We start from the raw sequence: 23406 nt of genomic DNA, 5'->3' as shown, positions 1-23406 counted from the left end.
TGACTGCCCGGCGTCCCGGGGGAGCCCAGTCTCCTGCTGCCTGGGACAGGGAGGGCGCGTGGCCTGTCCACCTGCCCTTGGCGGGGCAGGTCGCTGACCGCTGTGGTCCTGTTCCCCCAGGTCGTCGGACTTTGGGACGACCTACACCAAGCTTGCCCTGCAGCCTGGCTTCACCACCGTCATCGACAGCTTCTACATCTCTCCGGCCAACAAGAAGAAGGTAAGTGCTTCGTCCGAGCGTCCCTCGGCACCGCTGGCCCTGCCGGGGACCCAGCCGCCTGCCGCGCCGGCTGCCTCTCCCCAGCTCTGCCTTCGTGCGTTTTGCTGAGAGTTTTCGGGGGCCGGCGAGTGGGCCGCTGGGAAAGGCTCTGTGTGAATCCGGTAACCGTCTTCCGGGCCCAGAGGCAGCACCCCGGCGCAGCAGGGAGGAGTGGGGACCTGAGGCAGGAGGCTGTCCTGTCGCTGGCAGAGTCCTCAGGGTGACAGGCAGTCCGTCCTGCCGCAGCTCTTCTGTGAGCTGGTTTCACTGGCTTGGCCCCTTCAGCCGAGCTGCGTGTTCTGTTGTTTGGTCTGAGTGTCCCTGGCCTTGGCTGACTGCTGGTCTGAGAGGGGGCACTTTGTGGGTTCAAGGCCACCCCGTGCCCCAGGCTCCTGAGCAGACCCTTTGGTAAATCCTGGTGACGTCCTGGTCACCTGGGGCCCCACAGGAAAGGCAGAGTGACCGTGGCCTGCACAGGGGACCCTGGGCTGGGAACCGGCCCGGCGCTTCCTGTGGGAGCCGGCCGGAAGCACAGCTGGAGCTCGGACACGGCGAAAGGGCGGGCGGGCGGGGGGCGTGTGCCCGGGAGACACGCTGGGGGTGGCCCTCGGGGTCTGAGGGTCACCCGACTGCACTCAGCCCCTCAGAGGGGCGTGTGAACCGAGGGCCAGCGCGGAGCTCAGTGACCACGGGGATGGGACACGCAGGGCAGCTCACCAGGACTGTCCACGGGTCTCAGCGGGATGTCATCTTTCGCCCCCTTCCCTTGACTCGTGGCTGCGAAAGCTTCTGGGTGGCAGACTCGGAAAGCCCGACCCGAGGGCGGTGAGGGCAGGTCCGTGCCTCTCGCTGTGACACGTGAGCCGCGGGGTGGGGCCCAGAGTGGCAGGCAGGAGCGCCAGGAGAGAGCGGCCTAGGCCGGCGCCTGTGTCTCTCTCGCTGGGCTGGGGGGGCCCGGGGCCACTCTGGCTCACAGCGCAGGGCTCTGGGACCTCGTGCCAGTTCTGAGCTGAGCAGCTCCAGCCCGGCGCCCGGCCCTGCCCCACCTCTCCGTGTCCAGGGCTGTCACGGAAGCAGGGTGGCAGTTCCTTCTCGGCAGGGGTGGCCAGGGGAGGGTCCTTGCTGGGCGCCGGGGTGCCCAGGTGAACCGGACAAACAATTACAACCTTCTGGAACCTTGGAGGGCCTGGGGCACCCTGAAAACTGGTGTGTTTTGTGGGAGCAATAAGGAAGGGGCCAAAGTCGGCCCTACAGAGAGGCTTCCTCCCGGGGGAGTCTGACCTGGGAAAAGGTCGGCCCTGGTCTGCGGGTGCCGGGCTGCGCTGCCCCTGCCTGGTCGGTTACCCACAGGGTTTGCAGGAAGAGGCGAAGGCTGGTGGGGTCCCGGCTGAGCAACAGTCACAGGCCAGGCAGCTCGTACGGCTTCTTCAGGGACCACTTTGCAGCCTGTCTCCCAGGATGAATTCCCTGTACTGCCGGCAGCCGAATCCAGCGCCGGTGCCCCAGGCACGGTGTCCTGTTCTCCTGGCCTGAGACCCTGGGCCTGACAGTCCCCAGACATGGCCCCTGGGCCTTCTGTGCTGTCCGCCGGGCCCACCTGGGCTCTGAACTGGAGCGGCTGCTGACTGGGCTGCGAGAAGGCCCTGGGGCGGGGAGAGGCCGGCGGACATGGCCCCGGGAGCCGGCCAGGGATTGCTTTCAAGTGTCATGGGCTTACGTTAAAAATTCATGTGAGCGCTGGCCCAGAGGGCGGGGTGCGCTCAGGAGAGGGAGCTGAACTCTCGTATTTGCTTCCCAAGACTGGAATGAATTCGAGATAGCTGGAGTGATGGCTGGTGGGGGATTCGAACCAGGCAGGGGAGGGCTGGCTCCTTACATCTGCGGGGCGCGGGTGCGTGCTGTCCCTGTGTGTGTCTCAAGCAGCCGAGGCTGACACTGCAGGATCCCCAGCACCGTGCCTCCCGGCTGTGCCGTGGAGAGGTGACAGGCACCCCTCCGGGCTCGGCTTCCGCACCTGTGGGAGGACGCAAGGTCCCTGCCCTTCCCAGCCCCCAGCACCGTGCCAATGCAGCCAGGGGCTGGAATGCTCTGGGTGGCGGCCAGGGGCTTTGGTGGCTGAGGGGTCTTTATTGGAAAGACGTCAGGTAGAATCGAGGAGAAAAGAAGGCAGAGGGCAGGCTGCAGGGACCTAGGGAGCCGCAGAGCCCTCGCATCAGGGACCCCATGACACCCCACTCCTTTCCCACGGGGCGGGAGATCACATACCCGCCCCTGTTCAAGGCAGGACGCTTGCCGGGCAGTTCTGACAGGACAGTCCACCATGGGGACTTACCGAATGAAAGGGACCACGTGGCCGTCACCACCTGGGAGAAGACAATGTCCAAGTGTCTGAGCCCCTGTCCCTCTGTCTGGTGGGACAGCGGTGTGGTGCCGAGACCCGGTCCGGGAGACCAGGCCTTGTTCCCATGCCAGCCTCCTGTTGGTGAGCCCGCGTGTCTCTGGGCATCCTAGTGCCCCCGGGATGCCCTTGGAGGGAGCCCTCGGGATGTTCAGCTGCTGTTTAGTGCTGTGTTAGCTCCAACACGCTGTGGTGGGCTGAACGTCTCCTGTGACCGGGACTCTGGAGTCGGAGGGGGGGCCACGAGCCAGGGAACACAGGCACCCCCAGAAGCTGGACAAGGCCCGGACTTCCGGCAGGAGCCTGCCCCGGCGACACTTTGCTTTTAGCCCCAGAGGACTCGTGTCAGGCCTCTGACTCCGGAACCGTGGGATGGCGCACCGGCGCTGCTTGAAGCCGCTCGTTTGTGGTGGTCTGTCCAGCACCACGGAGTGGACGCTCCCAGCACAGGCTCCGCTGCCCTGGCGTCGCAGCCCGCGGGAGATCACACCCCAGCGCAGGCCCAGCGCAGAGTGCAGTAGCTTTGCTGCAAACACCTGGGGGCAGGCAGGCTGAGTCCAGAAAAGGAGTCAGCCCCGAATAACAGTTGGGGTGAAGGTTACATACTCTGCTTCTAGCTTCCGGCAGTTCCTGCTGACGTACCTGCCTGGCCCACTGTCCACTTTGCAGTTGGACTGGTCTGGTGTCTCGTCCTGCCTCTGCTGGGTGATTCATGCGGATAATCCGATAATCCGTGCTCAACAGAAGGCTGAGCAAAGGTCAGATCCGTGCTCAACAGAAGGCTGAGCAAAGGTCAGATCCGTGCTCAACAGAAGGCTGAGCAAAGGTCTTGCAAGCAACGCATTTTTCGTAGTTTCTGCCTTTTGCAAGAATTTGCCTTTACCCTTTAAAACATTATTAACCCTTCAGGAGGGACTGTCCAGGCACTGCCGGGGGGTCAGAGACTTGCCGCCGCAGGTTCCTAACCAACGTCCCCTCTCTCTGCCCTTCTCCAGAGGCCTTAGGGTCTGTGGCCACAGGAGGCTCCCTTCTGGGAAACAAAGACTGTAGAGCTGGAGCCCTGGTCCCGGGGCATTTTAACCACCGGGAAGTTCTACCCTTTGTCACACTCCTTCCTGCGCCCGTCCCGCCCCCTCCCCGGGAGGGAGCTCCTGTGCCCGCTGGAGGAGAACCTTGCACTTCCCTGAGAGCCGTCGGTCAGCAGTGGTTCAGGCCAAGCCAGGGGCCATGGGGTGGGGACGCAGCCGCTGCGGCAGGGGTGGCTGCCTGGCTGGGTCCCGGCCTCTGTTCCCCACCCTGGGCTGGGAGTTGGCGCTTCGCTTTGCTCTCACACTGTCTTTTCCGTTCCGAGCCTCTGATTCAGGTTGCACTTGTTGAGGGCACTAATGGACAGTGACCACCAGTGACTCAGCCCCTCTGTCCAGCTACGTTGCTCCTGGACGTCTGGTCACCTCGCTGATTGCTTTTCTCTTGCCCCGCAAACCATGCGGGAAGGAGCTATAAAAAAATGTGACTGAGCCCTGGCCGGTTTGGCTCAGTGGTTGGAGCATCGGAGCATCGGCCTGTCGTCCCAAGAGACCCGGGTTCGGTTCCCGCTAAGGGCATGTACCTCGGTTGCAGTTTGTCCCCGGCCCTGGTTGGTCGTGCGGGTGGCAGCCACTTGATGTGTCCCTTTCACATCGATGTTTCTTTCTCTCTCTTCCTCTCTCTCCCTCCCACTCTATCTGAACAAAAAAATGGAAAAAATGTCCTCGAGTGAGGATAAAAAAAAAAAAATGTGACTCAAATTCTTGATGGAAAAGAAGTTTGGCGTCTCGTCTGCCTTGGTCAGCATCCACACCCCCATCCCAGCCGACGGACGGCTTTCACAGGTGGGACTCGGCCCTGGGCCCCGGGGCTGTCCCCCCAGCTCCTCGGCTGGGCACGCGCCCCTTGACCTACAAAGGCCCCTCCGAGCAGCCTGCCATCAGAAGGCAGACCAGAGAGCAGGGGGTCCTAACACGGGCGGGTCGTGCGTGCTGGGCCGGGGGCGGCCGCTGTGAACTCGGTGGCAGGCGTGAGATCCCGGTTCCCCACCCGGGACCTTTGCTGTCTTCCCGTGTGGCAGCGACCTCGAGGTGGCCCGGAAGCCAAGCGTTTCATCCGCTGACTTTTCTGTTGTTTGAAAGAATTCATCAGCGCCCTGGCCAGTTTGGCTCAGCGGTTAGAGAGTCAGCCTGTGGTCCAGAGAGACCCGGGTTCGGTTCCCGCTAAGGGCATGTACCTCGGTTGCAGTTTGTCCCCGGCCCTGTTTGGTCGAGCGGGTGGCAGCCACTGGATGTGTCCCTTTCACGTCGATGTTTCTCTCTCTCTCTCCTCCTCTCTCTCCCTCCCACTCTACCTGAACAAAAAATGGAAAAATGTCCTCGGGTGAGGATAAAAAAAAAAAAAAGAAAGAAAGAATTCATCAGCGCCTCCTGGGCTGGGTCCCAGTCTGTGAAAGGACATGTGATTAGGAATATGAATGAACTGTAATACACAAATAACGCCATCGGTAATTAGCCGGTGTAAGAGATGATTACACGGGCAATTATGCTCTATCCGGCGGGGCTGCTGTGTCACAGACGGTGGCGTCGGCGCAGCAGAGGCGCAGTGAGTGTGTTTCACGCGGCCCATAAACACACACCTAAGGACACGGCTGGATGGGAATTCTAATCGTCACTAATGCAAGAGCAATTAAGTAGTTATTTGCCTCGTATCAATTAGCCATTCTGTGTCCTCCAAGGTCCTGCCATGTAACAGCGTATGGAACTGGCGGGAAAGACATACCTTTCTCCCGAGAACGCGGGCCCAGGAGACACGGGGCAGGTGGTGTTCCGCCTGGGCCTCCGCCCCGTGTGTGATGTCACTGGGATTCCTGACCCCCGAGCGGATCAGGTGTTTTCCCGGCTGTCCCGTGGAAGGTACAGATTCCCCGAAAGGCATCTCTGCGCCTGGCCACCTCGCCTTCACCGAGGCAAAGAGGGTGAGCTTACACGGAGGCCGGAGGGGACAGGAAGGCTGCCTGGACGGGGACCTGTCCTTGGACGGCCCAGATTTCTGGGGCAGAGCAGTGTCGGCCCCTGCCTTGAGGTCCTCAAGTTACCTAAACTGACCGAAGACAGAGCAGTGTGAGCTGCAGCGACCAGGCTGGGAGCCGAGCCGTGCCCCACACAGGAAACTCCGGCCAAAGCAGCGCAGCCCCCGGCCCCGCGCCCCGGCCCAGCCAGTGGGTGTCTCCGTAAAGACACTCGGCTTCCAGGGCAGCCCCGTCTCCCCACTCAACACCCCAGACCTCTGTGTGCGCAGCCTAGCAGGCAGGGGACCCCATGGGGAGGTGGCGTCCTGAGATGCGCCGTCCCCATAGATGTCCAGTGGGTGGGGGGGGCAGGTGGACGGTTCGGAGAAAGGACAGTGATGGAGCCCAGCTCCCCGAGAGAAGGAAGGAACGGGCGGGAGCTGGTGGCCGTGACCCCTGTAAGACAGGAGGAAGCTCAGTGATGCCGCAGGCATCTGGGAGCACGAGAGAATGGAAGGGACCCCGGCGTCCTCACAGTGAAGAGGCCACAGACGAAAGGATGACGACAGGAAGGGAGACGCTACCCGGGGGAGAGGAGCCCGCTCGAGAGCCGTGGGCACTCGGAACAGAGTAGGCGGCCAGCCCGGGAGAGTGGTCCGGGCCGCGGGAGCCCGAGGGGGACGTCCCTCAGCAGCGCTGAGCGGGCCGAGCTGGCCGAGCTGGCCACGCGCAGGGGTGCAGGCAGGGCAGGGACCGCGGGAAGGTGTGGTGGCCTGGACCGTCCCCACGCGGGGGCCTGTGTGAGGACCGGAGCTGAGTGCTTGGGTGGCCCTGGGGCTGGGGCTCAGGAGAAGACATGGGAAGGTGTGGTGGCCTGGACCGTCCCCACGCGGGAGCCTGTGTGAGGACCAGAGCTGAGTGCTTGGGTGGCCTTGGGGCTGGGGCTCAGGAGAAGACACACAGATGTCCTTGCAGCTGCTGGCCGCCTGGAACCCACCCTTCAGACAGCAGCACTGGGGACAGGAGGGTCAGTGTCCAGCCGTGTGTCCTGTTCAGCCTCCCTGGAAACCGAGTTTGGATCTCACATACGCAGGTGACCCCCAAGGACTCCTTCAGGATAAACATGACCAGTGTACGAAAGTGATGATGACGGCACAGGATGGGTCCTTCCAGAACCTCTGGCTGTGTGCGCGTCACTCGGAACCGGTCCTGTTCTAATGGCCGCTTTCCAAAGAGCCGTCAGCGGCCGTCCCTCCCTCCGAAGCTGTCTGTAGGTGGCAGAGAGGACGGCATTCTGATGGCACTTTCCAGCAGGGGCCGTTTCCAGAGACACACACAGCCACGCCCCTCTGCCCCCAGGGTCCAGGGGGACCCCCAGCGCCCCCGCCGGCCTGTGCAGACGAGGGGGTGGAGGGGGTGGGCCCGGCCGGTCACTCCCCCACCTGCCCCAGCAGATGGGAGGAGCACCTGGTCTTCACTTGTGGCCAAGGTGCCGGTAGAAAGTGGCCTTGAATCCAGCAAGCAGGACTCAACCCTGGTGGCCGGAGGTGGCGGGCTTGATTCCTGGTCAGGGCATGTACTGTACAGGAGGCAACCAACTGATGTTTCTCTATTTCTCCCTCTCTCTCTCTAAAGTCAATTAAAAAAAAAACCAAAACACCATATCCTCTCATGAGGATTAAAAATTTAAATAAGGAGAAAAATCACTGCACTCAAGTTTTCCTTGCAAAAGTGGCTCTTGAGCCTGACTCTGAAGGTAGCAGGTACACAGGTGAAAAGCTGGGGAGGAGACAGCAGGTGCAAGGGTCTGAGGCTGCGAGACCAGGAAAAGGCCTGTTTGGTGGCAAGAAGCTGAGGCAGAACCCCCTGGGGAGACTGCTCGAGGGAAGAGATGAGAAGGGTAATAGCATAGCAACTGCCCACCAGTCATGGGTGTTTCTGAAGTGGTTATGGGGTACGGGAGGCAGTCTGTATATTACACACTGACGTCTTCCCAGTCACGGGCTCCTAAGAAAGAGGCTCATGGAGAAGACCAAGACCCAGTCCTGGGCTGGTGGAAAAGGTACCCAAAGTCCAGTTTTCACAACAAGAGGAGTATAGGTAAGTTCAAGAACATGTAGTCATGCGGCCAGGCTCCAGAATATGCTGTCCACCACCACCCACCTGCCCTCCTACCCACCTACCCATCCACTCATCCATCCACCCACCCACACACCCACCCACTCATCCATCCATCCACCCACACACACACCCATCCATCCATCCATCCATCCATCCATCCATCCATCCACCTATTCACCCACCTACCCACTCACCTACCCACCCATCCACTCATCCACTCATCCGTCCATCCATCATCCATCCATCCATCCATCCACTTATCCATCCATCCACCTATCCACCCACCTACCCACTCACCTACCCACCCATCCACTCATCCACTCATCCGTCCATCCATCATCCATCCATCCATCCATCCACTTATCCATCCATCCACCTATCCACCCACCTACCCACTCACCTACCCACCCATCCACTCATCCACTCATCCGTCCATCCATCATCCATCCATCCATCCATCCACTTATCCATCCATCCACCTATCCACCCACCTACCCACTCACCTACCCACCCATCCACTCATCCACTCATCTGTCCATCCATCATCCATCCATCATCCACCCATCCTTCCATCTACCCACTTTCCATCCATCTATCCATCATCCAACTATCCATCCATCTACCCATTCTTCTATCCATCTATCCTTCCATGCACCCATCCACCTACCCACTCACCCACCCATTCAACCATCCATCCATCCATCCTTCATTCACCCATCTGCCATCATCCATCTCTCTATTCACCCATCCACCTACCCACCCACCCACCCATGCACTTATCCATCCATCTATCTATCCATCCATCCACCCATCTATCCATCTGTCTTTCTTCCCTCCCTCCCTCCCTCCCTCCCTCCCCTCCACCCCTCCACCCACTTCACCTGTGCCAGGTACACACTGAGGAACTCTGCCTGGTGGGGCAAGGTGTGCAAACATCACATACAGGAGGACAGTTGTCCCGGTGCAATCGCCTGTTGTGGGACACAGAGAAGGGGCAGTGTGATCTACCTTATCTGGCAGGGAAAGGTGTTGGGTGAGAGGCTGCCCGGAGCAGGGACAACCTGTCAGGACGGTGAAGCATCACCAGGGCACTGACAAGAGGAAAGGCACTCGGTGCCCGCGGGGAGACTGCTGTGGGACAGGCTGGAGGCGAAGGCTGGGCCTTCCCTGGTGGGCGGGGCAGGGGTGACGCTAGCTTATCAATGACCTGTAAGCAAACTGGTGCTAAGTGCTTGCAGGGGCTCGAAGTTGTATGTTAAACCCATTTACATCCTTACAGTCACTGAATTCATTCACTTAGTTCGACTAATCAATCCGTCGATCGATCGTCATGGCCAGTGCCTGAGGTCTCTCCATCTTCCTCCTACAGTGATCTTGGATCCATCACCCATGGCGGGGCTGGGTGGGGGCGCAGCTCGCTTCTGTTTCTGAGCCTCGGCGACTTCGTCTGTCAGTGGGGGCTGGTGCTACTGTTCTGGCTCCTGGCTCTGTGCAGTCCGACTGCCGTGATGACAGGAAGGGCTCCGAAGGCTCCGTGCGCCACAGACACCGTGTCCCAGCAACGCGAGGACTCGCCGTTTATCACCCCGAGGAAGTGGGTCGAGATCAATACCGAAGCTTGGAGACAGAACTGGATGGACTGCTCTGGGCGAGGTTCTGTTTCATGGTGATCATGTGCTCGTCGCGTGAACATCACCCGGGCCGTTCCTGTGTCCAGCACCTTTGAGAAGGGTCGTCCTCCTGGGGCCGAGCCATCTGAAGCACTTGCTTTGCAAATGGCTCTGGGAACCCCCGGGTGCTGGGTGCTGGGTGCTGGGAAGGATTTGGAGCGGAGGCGGGCGGTGCGATGCCTCCCCGGGAAGGCCCTTCGCTGGGAGACGGCGGCTGGCGTCGCAGTGAAAGTGGCTTCTGCCCGCCGCCTTCTAAGCGCTGTGCGTTCATTGGCGCTTCTCACCGGCCGACACCTGTTTTGCAAACATGGAAAGTGAGGCTCAGAGGGATGATGGGGAGACACCTACAGACACAGAGAAGGTGACAGACGGAGCTGGTCGTGCCCGATGGGACGCTCTTCCTTCCTGTGTCTGCTCTTTGGGCAGCACTGGGGAGCGGGTCTCTGGCGCCCTGTGCCCTCGACCTCACTCTGCCAGGCCCGGGCTCCCTCCATCTGGAAGGGTCTCCCCTCTCCCCTGTGAACTCTGCTCTGCCCTCAACGCCCAGCCTGTGTGCCCCACCCCCACGAGGGCTTGTGGTCCCTGTGCCCACCCGTGGGCCCCCGTGGCTCCCTGTACAGGGCCCGTCCTGCAGCCCATGAGCTTGGCGCAGGCTGGGCGGGTCTGTCCCTGCCCCGGGGACTAGCCAGACCTGGCCAGCCTCTGGGAGCCGCACTGACAGGAGAGAAGCAGCGGTGGCCTGGTGGACACCCTGAGCCACTGTAAGGGACCAGCAGGGACATGGGCACTGGGAAGGGGCAGACAGAGGGCAGGGCTTGCCCAGAGGATGCCGAGCCCTTGCAGCCGAGGGCATGCGGGGCTTCATGGGGGCTGGGCCCCGGGCGCTGGGACGGGCCCTCGCGGACAGGCAGGGGCCCGAGGACAGCGCAGGGGAGTCCAGGTTGGCTGGTCGCCACCTGCAAGGGTGCTCCAGCTGCCTGAGCCCCCGCGCGGCTGGGTCGAGGGGCCATGGCCTGGCACAGTACCAGGGGCCTGGGTTGAGCCACTGTGCGACCCCGGACACGTCCCCATCCGTCCCTGTGTCTCAGTCTCCTCATCTGTAACACGAGGGTGACAGAAGTCCTCTCCCCCAGGTGTCATGAGATGAATGAGCTGCCCACAGGGCAGGCCCCAGTGACCGCCCACACAAACCCATCGTCATCACGGCATCGCTGGGGAGGAGGCCACACTGAAGGCAGGGAGGTACCGGGGAAGCCACGGTGGGCATGCTGGGGACATGGGCTGGTTCCCCAAATGTTCTCATCCTTGTGGTTTAGAGGTGTGGGAAACACACGGCCGCCGAGCCCACGGGGCAGCTCATAATTGCCTTCATTGGTCTGTTGGCCGTGTCCCTGGTCCCCGTCCGTGTGGCCGGGTTGGGAGGTTCCCAGTCTTCATTCACTGCATGTGTTCACGGGGCCGGGAAGAGCACACCATGTGGGGGTGGGGCTAGGAGGACACACTGTGCCTCCTCTCCCTGATGGCCTGGCCAGGTGACACGGTCCCCGACCGCTAAGGAGACTACCAGGCCTCTGCCATGAGCTGGGGGGGGGGGGACCCATGAATGCACGTGTGAGATCTGAGACCGTGCCAGGCACGTGATTCAACCTGGACATGACAGCCTCTTCCCGACCCCCAGCCTGGCACAACCAAGTTCAAAGGATGGTGAAGAAGCCACGAGGGCTCTGGGCACGTGGCCTGGCTGCCCACTGTGCCACAGTCTCCCGCGAGCTGGCCGCAGGGGCAGAGGGGTATGGGTGCGGCGTTCCATCCTTCTCCGGATAGCGGTCCTTTTGGGGTGGCGGAATGAGGTCCCCATGAGCACGCCGCTGATCTCATTTCTCTGTTGACGAAGGCTGGTGTGGGTTACAAGGCAGCTCTGATGGCTGAGAAATGGACGTCTGCCCAGCGGCGGGGAGCCTTCTAGTTGGTGGTTTCTAGAAGCCAGAGGGTGTTGGCTTTGGGGACAGTAGTTAATGGGTGGCGGTGGGGATGGGCGTACATACACTCGAATCCATGCTCTCTGGTTCTGTGTTTAGCTTTTTCCCCAGCCCACCCCATGAACAATCCAAATGTCACCTCCTCCCCAAAGCCTTCCGGATTGCCTCCGGCAGTTTGAGCTGCAGCCCCAGACCTCGCCCAGGGCAGGGGAGTTTCAGACCTGCCACCAGAGCCATGGCTGGTGTCCAGCAAGCGTTCCCTCTGGGCTCCCACTGCTGTTTCTCCTTGGTAACAGCCCAGGGGGCCTCATGCCACTTTGTTCAAACCCACTCTGCTTACACAGTCATAGGGCCCAGGGCCTGAATCAGGTCCAGGGGGGTCTCCAGGCCAGGTCGGAACCCAGACTGGATCAGCAGACACTGAGCTCCTGAATTAGGTTCCTCCCTCCCCGTCTCCCTCCCTTCTGTCCTTCCTCCAACAAATACCTTAGAGGACTTGTTTAATCTGCACAAGGCACCATGGTGGCTACTCATGACTTAACCCCTATTCTCTGGGGTTAATAACCTATTGTGGGAATGAATAGTGGCCCAGTTAATTATAATTAGATATTGATTTTATTAATGATCACTCACTCTCAATTGTACTTAATTGCCCCTGTGACAGTGTTAGGGCTCTGAGCAGTGTATGAGCTCAGATCGTGGCACGTGCAAAGGCCCTGGGGCAAGAGCGATGCAGCAGAGAGAGGAGGAGATGGCCTGGGATGAGGCCCAGAGGACAGCAAGCCCCGGGGCTGTGGTGGTGAGAGGGAACGAGGTTTTACTCAAGAGCAGGGTTGACGGCGAAAAGTCTTCATGGGCCACGTGCTACCTCTGCTACGTATTGCTTTGTCTTTGTTTTGATGGGTTTTAATATAAACCTGTATTTGTTTCCCATGATGGCCGTAAAAAGCACCACAAACCAGGAGGCTTAAAACCATAGCAGAGCCCTGGCTGGTTTGGCTCAGCGGTTAGAGCGTCGGCCTGCGGTCTGGAGAGACCCGGGTTCGGTTCCCGCTAAGGGCACGTACTTCGGTTGCAATTTGTCCCCGGCCCTGGTTGGGTCGTGTGGGTGGCAACCACTCGATGTATCGCTTTCACGTCAATGTTTCTCTCTCTCTCTCTCCCCCTCTCACTCTATCTGAACAAAATATCGAAAAATGTCCTCAGGTGAGTCAAAAAAAAACCAAAAAAAAAAACCATAGCAGGTGTTCCCTGACGGCTCTGGAGGCCAGAAGTCTGAGATGGAGTGCCGGCAGCTCTGTGCTCTCTGGGAGGAGCCGCCTGCCTTTTCCAGCTGCTGGTGCTGTCAGCCGCCCTCGGCCTGTGGTCACGTCACTGCGATCTCTGTCTCTGCGATCTCTCTGTCTCTGCCATCTTTCTGTCTCTGCCATCTCTCTGTCTCTGCCATCTCTGTCTCTGCCATCTCTCTGTCTCTGCCATCTCTCTGTCTCTGCCATCTCTGTCTCTGCCATCTCTCTGTCTCTGCCATCTTTCTGTCTCTGCCATCTCTCTGTCTCTGCCATCTCTGTCTCTGCCATCTCTCTGTCTCTGCCATCTTTCTGTCTCTGCCATCTCTCTGTCTCTGCCATCTCTGTCTCTGCCATCTCTCTGTCTCTGCCATCTCTGTCTCTGCCATCTCTGTCTCTGCCATCTCTCTGTCTCTGCCATCTCTCTGTCTCTGCCATCTCTGTCTCTGCGTGGCCTTCTCCTCTGTGTGTGTCCGTCCAAATTTTCCTCTTTTGAGGACACAGTCATTGGACGTCGGGTCCAGCCTTCATCGTAACTAATCGTGTCTGTAAAGATCCTGGTTCCAGCCCTGGCCGGTTTGGCTCAGTGGTTAGAGCGTCCGTCGGCCTGCGGTCCGGAGAGACCCGGGTTCGGTTCCCGCTAAGGGCATGTACCTCAGTTGCAGTTTGTCCCCGGCCCTGGTTGGTTGTGCAGGTGGCAGCCACTCGATGTGTCCCTTCACATCGATGTTTCTCTCTCTCTCTCTTCCTCTCTCTCCCTCCCACTCTGTCTGAACAAAAAATGGAAAAATGTCCTCGGATGAGGATTATAAAAAAAAAAAAAAAAAAAAGATCCTGGTTCCAGATAAGGTTGCAAACTGAGGCGGTGGAGGGGGGTGAGCTCCGGGACAGGCGTCCAGAGCATACCCTTTAAAACATTTCTCTGAAGTTCTCAGTTGCCCACGTGCACAAAGAAGCAGGGAAGTTTTATCCTCCGACGGTGGTTTGCCACCTCCTGGTCTGGAGTAGGGGAGACTGAGGATGGGTGTCCTCCCTTGGCACCGATGGGGTGAGGGAGGGACGGCAGGTGGGGGAGAGGAGACCACGCAGGGCACCCTTGATGTGCAGGCTCCTCCACTCCCCCACGCGGGCATTGAGCCAGCAGCTGCCATGAGCGCCGGGGCCAGGGCCCCCAGGACCGGGAGCCCAGCGGTCAGTAGCCCCTCGAGGGCCTCCACTCATCAGTCCCCCTTTACCAACGAGGTACTGGGGAATAAGTGACCAGCGGGGCAAGTCTGGGACCAGAGCTGGGACAGGAGGTGGCTGGGACCTGTTCCCCGTTCCGTCTGTCACCACAGTCCACACAGTTTCATCACAGCTTTGTACCAGCTCCCCGACGGCCAGGGTCTCGCTGTTCTCATGCGGAGCCAAGTCTTTGGGGGTCATTTCCTTTGCAACTTGGGCTCCTGCCCTGCTGCTGGCTGGGACCACCACTCACTGAGGCCAGAAGCAGCCCCCAGAACTCCAGGGCTTGGAAGGGAGTCAGACCCAGCCCCTGTCCTGGGAGGACCCTCCTTGAACAGATGCCGTCCACCTCTGCTTACATACCTCCACTGACGGGGGCCTCACTGCCTGTCATGCACAGCTGGGTGGGGTGCTCAGTCCTGTCTCTGTCCCAACGCAGGCGCAGAATCGTGCCTGTTTATCTGACGTGCAGTTCCGTGTTCTAGGGTCCAACAGTCTAGTCACTTTTGTAACTGTTGTCAGCCCTGAGGACCTCACTGCTTTGGACGCTCGCTCAGCCGCATGGCGGGAACAGTTGGGCTAACATGCAAACGCCCTGGTGGTACTTGTTAGAAATTACTTTATGAATGCCAGGTTAATCTATTTCATAACCTGTTTGTCCTTGTGTGTGTGTGTTTTTCAAGTGGAGTGTTTTTGCATTTAGCACAGAGAAGCCAGTGGGGAGACTGCACAGGACATGAGCCAGCTTACGCGCGGAGGGTGTCTCAGCCAAGGGTGGAGAGGCCGTTGTCTCCCGGTCCCCTGAGAAGGTGGTGGCCGTGCCCTGTCCTGGCAGGTGGGCCTCGAGGCTGTGGATCCGGCCTCCAGTCTCTGCCCTCGGACTGCCCAGCGGGGGTTGCACGGGTCACACACTGAGCTGTTTGCCTGCTTCTCCGGGCGCTTTGAGGATGAGCAGAGACGAGTACAGGTGATTGTGAGGACGAGCGTTACAAATGTCGTGTCTTAGGGAACAGAGGCAAATGGTTGCGCTAATGAAGAGACGGTGCCCCAGATTCCTGGCCGTGGTCTGGCCCAGGTGCTGCGAGACCGAGTTAGCAGAACCAGCGAGCTCACGAGTGCCCGCAGTCCATCCCTGGAGCCGGCCTCGGACGTGGCCGCTCGGCTCCCTCCGATGCGGCCCGGTGCCCGGCAGCCTTTGGAAATTAACTTCCCCTCCTCTGATGCTCTTCCTCGTGACACTGTGATCGCTTACTCATTAGCTGCCACCAGCTCGGGGTGGTCGAGGGGGGACGAGGGGGGGCTGCTGACATTTCCAGATTCTGCAGGGACTCCGCTGGTGTCGGTCACATTTGTTTGCCCTGACTGAGGATCGATGGGGCTTGATTTGAAATAAATAGCTTCGGGACTGCCCCGAGACGGGAAATCCCAGCCTCCTCCCAGGCTAATGGAATAAAGGATGTAGGCCTTTGCTTTACCAGGCAGGGAGGATGCTGGTGATGGAGATGACAGAGTCCATAGTGCTGGTGGTGTTGTGATGGCAGTGATGAAGGTGAGGGTGATGATGGTGAAGATGATGAAGATGATAGTGGTGAAGATGATGAAGATGATGGTGAAGGTGATGGTAGTGATGATGATGGTGAAGATGATGGTAGTGATGATGCTGATGAAGATAATGATGGGGTGATGATGGTTATGATGATGGTGATGATGATGATGAAGATGATATGGTGATTCAAAGGTGATTATGATAATGATGATGGAAATGGGGAGGAACATGATGATGTGATGATAATGAAGGCAGCCATGGACCTCAAAGTTATTTACTGAGCCTCTCCTGCCTGCCACCTAACGTTCCTGTCTTTACCGCCACTTTACGGACGAGGAACCTGACCTGCAGGCGTTACACAGCCGGTTAGAGCCGGGAAATCCGCACCAGCGGCGGCAGACAGACCCCCACATCCCAGGCGTTCAGCACAGGACACCAGGGCAGCTCCCCTGAGTGTTGGAGGAGGTGCCGGCTTCCTCGCTCCCTCGGCGGGAAAGGACAGCCGTCCTCTCCCTCGCAGACGGTGGCCTGGAGCTAGTCACAGCCCAGTGTGCCCTACGGGACCCTGGGAAACGCAGGGGCTGGCGGATGTTTGGCGAGAGCTCACTGGGAGTAAGCCCCTGAGCTGAGATTTGGACACAGGTCTGCTGACTCCAACACCCACATTTATGTTTCAGGTGAATTTTTTAGAGTTTTATATGTTGCAACAGTGTGGACTTACAGCAACATTGTTGAGGTTTTAAATGTTGCAACAGTGTGGACTTACAGCAACATTGTTGAGGTTTTAAATGTTGCAACAGTGTGGACTTACAGCAACATTGTTGAGATTTTAAATGTTGCAACAGTTTGGACTTACAGCAACATTGTTGAGGTAGTTGGAAGAGTTTATCCACCCCCCACCTCTCCCCTCTGTTGATATCTTCCATTCAGAGCGCACACTTGTCACAAATGGGCAACCATGCCGATGCATTGCTGTCTAACCTCCCGGGTTTTGCCTAATGTCTGTTCTGCTTTGTGACCCCCCCCCCCCAGCTGCTCCAGGTGTACGTCTTTCAGACCCTCCTTGCCTCAGAGGACATGAACATTTCTTAAGGGTTCCGGTCAGGTATTTTTTGGAAGGTCTGTCCACGAAGGTTTGTCTGGTGTTTTTCTGGGGCTAGACTTGGCTTCACGGGTGTTTGGGAGAAAGACCACGGAGGCAGAGGGCCCTTCCTGAGACGTCATATCAAGGGGAGACCCCATCACTGTGACCTTGCAGTGCTGATGTTGACCTTGAGCACCCGGTGAAGCGGTGCATGCGGGTTTCTCCCTTGTACTGGCTCTTTAAATGGTTCTCTCTCCCTTCCCATCCTCCCCTTTGGAAGGGAGTCGCTACAGGCAGCCCAGGCCTCAGAAAGCGGGAGGGTGATGCCCCCCCTCGAGGGCAGAGTGGCCACATAAATTATTTAGAATTCTTCATCGGAGATTTGTGTCTCCTCGCCCGTGTATTTATTATGCGGCCGTTTATTTGTACGGGGATGAACTCATGAATATTTATCTCACCCTTTGGGTTGGCACCCAGCATGCCTTTCATCTGTTTTCCTGCTCAGACTGCGCCAGCTCCGGTCCCTGGGCGCTCTCTCGGGGCTCCCGTGGCCCCTGGACGCTCCCAGGTGGCCTGCGGGCGTGTGACCCCTGCCCTGGAATGAGCATTTCTCCAAGGAGCCTGTCCTTTACTGAAGGACGTGTTAGCCACCAAGAGCAGACGCTGGGGCTCCCGGCTGCCCCGGAGGTGCCCTCGTCTCTCGGCGAGGTGCCCGCCCTGTCTCAGCCCCCCGTTCACAGCACGCCTAGACCCAACAAGGAACTAACAGCCTAGAAGTTCCACTAACAGCCTTAAGTTCCAAACAACTTAATACGTATATGTGACCTAATCACACAGCCATCACTCAAAAACACACATGAATTCTCGACCGCGACTTCCTGATGGGGCACCAGTGCCTGGCCGGCAGGGGCGCCTCCTGGAACCTCGGGGTCTCACTCAGCATCCCCGCCGCCCTCACTTCCTGGCCCCTGCGGTGCCCATTTCTAGCAGTTCCTGCTCCCCGGCCACAGCCACCGAGCTTGTCCCCAGCCTCTGAAGGCTTTCGCCGCCTCTGATTTCAAACGCAGCCCAGGCGGCAGGCCAGGGAGGGGGTGTCCAGACTGCGACCCGGCCCGCGGGTCCCTCCTCGTCTTCCTGGACATCTCTGGTGTGCCGGTGGCATGGAGCGTTGTCACCTCGCAGACACCAGCTGCCAGTAGCGTGGGGTCCCACTGCCTGTCCCCCCCATCTGGGGCTTCCAGATCGAGCCCCGCGGTGGCAGCAGAGGCCACCGCGGGAAGTGAGTGGTCACTGGAAAGATCTGGGAGCTGGGCAGGAGCCAGTGTGGGCTCCTTGCTTAGGCCGGGGCTCTGCCTGACTGTGTGACCGTGGGCGGAGGCCCCTAGACCCTTTGAGCCTCACCTTACTCCTCTACAAACTGCACAGAAGCATGACAGCACAGGTGAGGGGCATTATACACATTCTTAAACTACGACAGTGTAGGTGAGGGGCATTATCCACACATCTAACCTACGGCAGCGCAGGTGAGGGGCGTTATCCACTGTCTAACCCAGGGCAGCGCAGGTGAGGGCGTTATCCACTGTCTAACCCAGGGCAGCGCAGGTGAGGGCGTTATGCACTGTGTAACCTACGGCAGCGCAGGTGAGGGGCGTTATCCACTGTCTAACCCAGGGCAGCGCAGGTGAGGGGCGTTATCCACTGTCTAACCCAGGGCAGCGCAGGTGAGGGCGTTATCCACTGTCTACCCCAGGGCAGCGCAGGTGAGGGCGTTATCCACTGTCTAACCCAGGGCAGCGCAGGTGAGGGCGTTATCCACTGTCTAACCCAGGGCAGCGCAGGTGAGGGGCGTTATCCACTGTGTAACTACGGCAGCGCAGGTGAGGGGTGTTATGCACTGTGTAACCTATGGTAGCGCAGGTGAGGGGCGTTATCCACTGTGTAACCTATGGTAGCGCAGGTGAGGGGCGTTATCCACTGTCTAACCTTTGGCAGCACAGGTGAGGGGCGTTATCCACTGTGTAACCCAGGGCAGCGCAGGTGAGGGGCGTTATCCACTGTGTAACCTACGGCAGCGCAGGTGAGGGGCGTTATCCACTGTCTAACCTTTGGCAGCGCAGGTGAGGGGCGTTATCCACTGTGTAACCTACAGCAGCACAGGTGAGGGCGTTATGCACTGTGTAACCTACGGCAGCGCAGGTGAGGGCGTTATCCACTGTGTAACCTACGGCAGCGCAGGTGAGGGGTGTTATCCACTGTCTAACCTACAGCAGCACAGGTGAGGGGCGTTATCCACTGTGTAACCTACGGCAGCGCAGGTGAGGGCGTTATCCACTGTGTAACCTACGGCAGTGCGGGTGAGGGGCGTTATCCACTGTGTAACCTACGGCAGCGCAGGTGAGGGCGTTATCCACTGTGTAACCTACGGCAGCTCAGGTGAGGGCGTTATCCACTGTGTAACCTACGGCAGCGCAGGTGAGGGGCGTTATCCACTGTGTAACCTACAGCAGCACAGGTGAGGGCGTTGTACATCCACAGGAGGCCAGTTGTGTGCCAGCGGAAGGGACAGGGTGCTGAGAGCCAGCGAGTCACAGCCACGGGAGCCCCAGGAGACAGGCACTGTGGGGTGTGGATGAGGCGTGACACGGAGTCTCTGCTCTCAGAGTCTCCCCGCAGGGTGCCTGCCTTCCTGGGAGCCCCTCCCACGGTTAGGGCAGAGTTGGAGCAGTGCTCTAAGGTCTAGTTTGCCCAGGAATCCATGGTTCGTCCTGTCTGTCCCCACCCACGTCATACTTGTGACTGTGTGTGCAGGTGCAGAGTATGGCCCGCCCATGGCACATGCACACACGGACATACTACAGCACGCGATGCCGTTTGTCAGACGTGTGCATCTGCACACACCACACCATGCTGCCCCTTCCGTGGACACTGTAAGGCTCTTCAAGGTCGTTGGGACTTCCTTGAACTCTCGGTGCTCCGCTGGGGACAGAGGCTTGGGAACTGCCGGTGTCCTTCCAGCCCTCCTCTCTGAGCCAAGGGTGGGGGAGCCTGTCCCCACGCTGATGGGTGATCCGTTAGTGGGACAGGTGCTTGGTTCTCCCGGCAGGGACAGGCCAGGCGCCTGTTTGCAGGAGGGAGGTGCGCAGCCTCTGCTGCAGAGACCAGGCCCCTGGGCGACCCGCTCCGCAGTGCTAATTGCCTGGCGTAAGGAGATATTGATAAAGCCAGGAGGCAGCGGAGATTCATTGTTGTGGTGTGGATGACTGCGAGGGGATGGCAGTGAGTGATGGTGCCTCCCGGGGAGTCCGATTTATAGGCACACGGAGCAGTGGTGGTGGAGCTGGGGGCTGGCGGGGGAGGGGCGGAGGCCCGGCTGCGTCTGCCCCCTTTTCATTCCCAGCAGCCCCGAGACTTCACAGGCGAGGCCGGTGCTGCTCCACGGAAATCCGCACCTGCCGCGTTAATGAGAATCTCGCCACGTTGTCCCCACTGCTCCCGCCTCCTGAGCCGAACGTCTCGTGTTTATTAAGATAATGAATCCTGTGTCCACAGTCCCAGCCCCAGCCGCCCCTCAGCAGTCTTTGCTGAAGCAGACAGAGCAAAAGGAGCTGGGAGACACTCTCATTCTGTGCGTCGCTCCGGGCCTAGGGCTGCTGCTGGGGACGGGGTGGGGAGCGGGAGCCCCGGGGAGGCAGACAGAGGAAGGAGAAGCCTGAGACAGGCTTGAATTGGGATGTAGGGGAGACTTGCGCCAGGCGGGAAGGCGTCCCAGGTGGCCGGGATGACAAGGGGAAGCACAGAGGGGGAAACCATGTGGCCGGTCCACGGACGAGCCTGGGCCAGAGCTCTGTTCATCAGCAGGTTTGCTGGTTGCGTCCGTGGGCTGGGCCTCGTGTGCATGGGCACGGTGGACCCTGGGATGGACGGACGGGAGACAGGGGTCCGTCAGCACATCCCCGTGTGACTTAGAAGGAGAAAAGAGAGCAATGGAGCAGGGAAGCACGGGGGAGGGTGGGTCGAGGAAGGCTTCTTGGAGGAGGCAATGGAATAGGAAGAGCTGGTCAGAGAGTGAGTGGGGGCTGGGAGGCTGGAGGAGGGGCAGGGCTGGAAAGGAGGGCGCCCCTCTGTGCCAGCAGGACTCATGGCCCCGCGGCAGGCCGCTGGGAGCCCCAGAGCCAAAGGGTGTCCCAGCCTCAGACTATGACATCACTCAGTGTTAATAATGGTGATTATCGTCAGTGATGGCAAGGGGCAAACGTATCCTGTCAGCAAGTCCATCTTGGCTTCCTGGGCCCACCCACCCCTGCAGCACGGAGCGTCACTGACTGCTCTTGGGGAGCAAGGGCTTCTCTCAGCCTCGTGGGCCTCGTGGGCTCAGCCCAGGGAGGACGCCCTGTGGGCACCTGGGGTCCTGCAGGAAAGATCAGCATCTGCCCGTCACCTGTTCACATGCAGATCTGGTCCTGTGTCACCCCCAGGCTGGAAGCCCTGCATGCCTCTCCACTGCTCCCCGGAACCAACCTCAACGCCCCCACCTCCGAAGCCTCAGCCCTCCCCGCCCCCTCTGCACCGAGCTCCAGCCTCTGTTCCTCAGTCAGCCTTGACCATCAGGCCTGCGCTGGGGCCAGGAGCGCTGTGTCCTCCCTTCTGTTAGCTCCCTCCTCACCCCTCATAGCTCTTCTGGAACCAGCCTCTTCCTCCAGGCAGCCTTCCAGAGCCTGGCCAGGCCTGGTCTCCTCGAAGGGCCCTGTGTGCCTTTGTGGGCCAGCCTGTGTTCCATCTCTTGACGGGACAACGGGGCTCTCTTCTGTGTCCTCCAGCCTTTTCGCTCCCAGGATCGGGGCCCGAGCTGGTCTGTTTCCCGGTGGGTCCCCGCGCTCAGCTGTGCCGTGGGCCTCGGAGGCGCCATGCCTGCTCCTCTGTGGGCACCACGGTGACGGCAGAGGGGGCAGGGCGTCTCCCCAGGGCTGGCATAGCAGGAGTGGGACTCATCCTTCCGCGGAGGGAAAGCCCCGAGACCGGCCCCCTCCCTCTGCACGGCAAACTCCCCGGAAGGCACTGTGTTTTGATATTTTTAACAAACAGCTCAAAAACAAACTGAACTCCTGTGGAAGCTTTTGAAACAGGCTGGAAATGTTTGTTTCCAAGATTTTCAGGTCTGCATGTTTGAGAGAGTTTGAAAGCCAAACAGATGATTTCCTGGCATTGGAAATGCGGCCGAACCGCGCTGTCCGAGACTCCCTTCTGGCGGCCCGGACGCTCTGGCGGGGCGGTTCTGGGCGGTGATGGAAGCAGGACCCGTTGTGAGCGGAGAAGGTGGCTGTGTGGATTCTTTCAGAAAACGTGGGCCGAGCGGCACGTGGATGATAGCAGCCCGCCCTCGGTTCCCATTTGGAACTTGTGTCTTCTGGGAAAAGAAAATGCTTAATTCAGTCTTCAAGAGCCACGGCTCTGGGGAGCACCTTGCGTGTGAGACTCGCATCCAACGTCAGCAGGGTCTTCTCAGTACAGAAGCCCCTCATCGAAGGCCGCCGTCCTTGGAGCGGTCACCGCTCCAGGGGGGTCAAGGTCAGCAGGTGACAAGGTGGGGAGGGGTTCCAGGGTCAGTCCAATTATGAAGAGAAAGTAAAGCCAGTGTTCTCCTTATGTTTCTGATCAGATCAGAAGCATAAATAGAATTCCATTCTTCCTTGCTGCAGACCCTCCCCCGCCCTAAGGCATCTGGAGGAAGGACAACTCCATGCAAGCACGGGGGAGGGGGAGCTGGGACCCTGCCCGGCTTTGAGGTTTCTTGACTCTTTAGGGTAAACAGTCGCCTGGTGGCTTCAGGCTTCTGAACCCTGAACATGGACCCAGGGCCTCCTGGCTGTCCCTTGCTCCTGCCTTCCCACCCTCCGCCCAGGGTGCTCTGTGCCAGAGGTCCTCCAGGCTCCCTCTTCGGCCCTTTTCCTGTCCCCTCGTGAACCTCGCCTTCTTGGGAAGCTGTCTGAAGTGGCACCTGCCTCCCAGTTTTTCTCCAACTCTTGTCCTTTGCTTTATTTTCTTCAAAGCACTCGTCACTTTGGGAAACTATCGTATTTGTGTGTTGACTTGTTCTCAGCTGGTTTTCCTGATGCTGGTATGAGCCTCCCAGGGTGGGCTCTGTCCTGAGTTCCTTCCTGGCCCCTGCTTCTCTGCCCTGTCCCCATGCGGACCTGGATGGCTGGCTCCCAGCTCCCCCTGTGGAGAGGGCTCCCCGGGCAGAGACGGCTCCCCCTGCAGAGACAGCTCCCCCTGCGGAGACAGCTCCCCCTGCAGAGATGGCTTCCCCTGCAGAGACAGCTCCCCCTGCGGAGACAGCTCCCCCTGCAGAGATAGCTCCCCCTGCAGAGACGGCTCCCCCTGTGGAAACAGCTCCCCCTGCAGAGACGGCTCCCCCTGCAGAGACAGCTCCCCTTCCAGAGACGGCTCCCCCTGCAGAGACAGCTCCCCTTGCAGAGACAGCTCCCCCTGCGGAGACGGCTCCCCCTGCAGAGAGGGCTCCCCCTGCGGAGACGGCTCCCCCTGCAGAGACGGCTCCCCCTGCGGAGACCGGCTCCCCGGGCAGAGACGGCTCCCCCTGCAGAGACAGCTCCCCCTGCGGAGACGGCTCCCCCTGCAGAGACCGGCTCCCCGGGCAGAGACTGCTCCCCATGCAGACAGGCCAGGGAGCGGCCTCAGGTCCGCGCTTGTCAGAACCATGCAGCTTGATTAGCGAGCAGCGAGTCCTTTGGGTTAGGTCTGCCAGTGAGGAGTGAGGCGAAGTTCCCCCACCAGCCCGCCTGCT

General features: G+C 59.7%; 1 protein-coding gene across 1 annotated transcript in view; it reads left to right on the top strand.

Moving 5' to 3' along the window:
• The window catches only part of SORCS2 (sortilin related VPS10 domain containing receptor 2), a 343880-nt gene that overhangs the window by 213995 nt on the left and 106479 nt on the right, over positions 1 to 23406 (top strand). The window contains exon 3 of the mRNA XM_036246746.1: positions 121 to 220. Coding sequence (XP_036102639.1) covers positions 121 to 220 — 100 coding nt within the window. The remainder of the gene's footprint in view (positions 1 to 120; positions 221 to 23406) is intronic.

The sequence above is a fragment of the Molossus molossus genome, unplaced genomic scaffold, assembly GCF_014108415.1.
Source record: "Molossus molossus isolate mMolMol1 unplaced genomic scaffold, mMolMol1.p scaffold_m16_p_1, whole genome shotgun sequence".
NCBI classification, from domain to species: Eukaryota; Metazoa; Chordata; class Mammalia; order Chiroptera; family Molossidae; genus Molossus; species Molossus molossus.
This window is presented reverse-complemented; position numbering and strand designations above follow the sequence as displayed.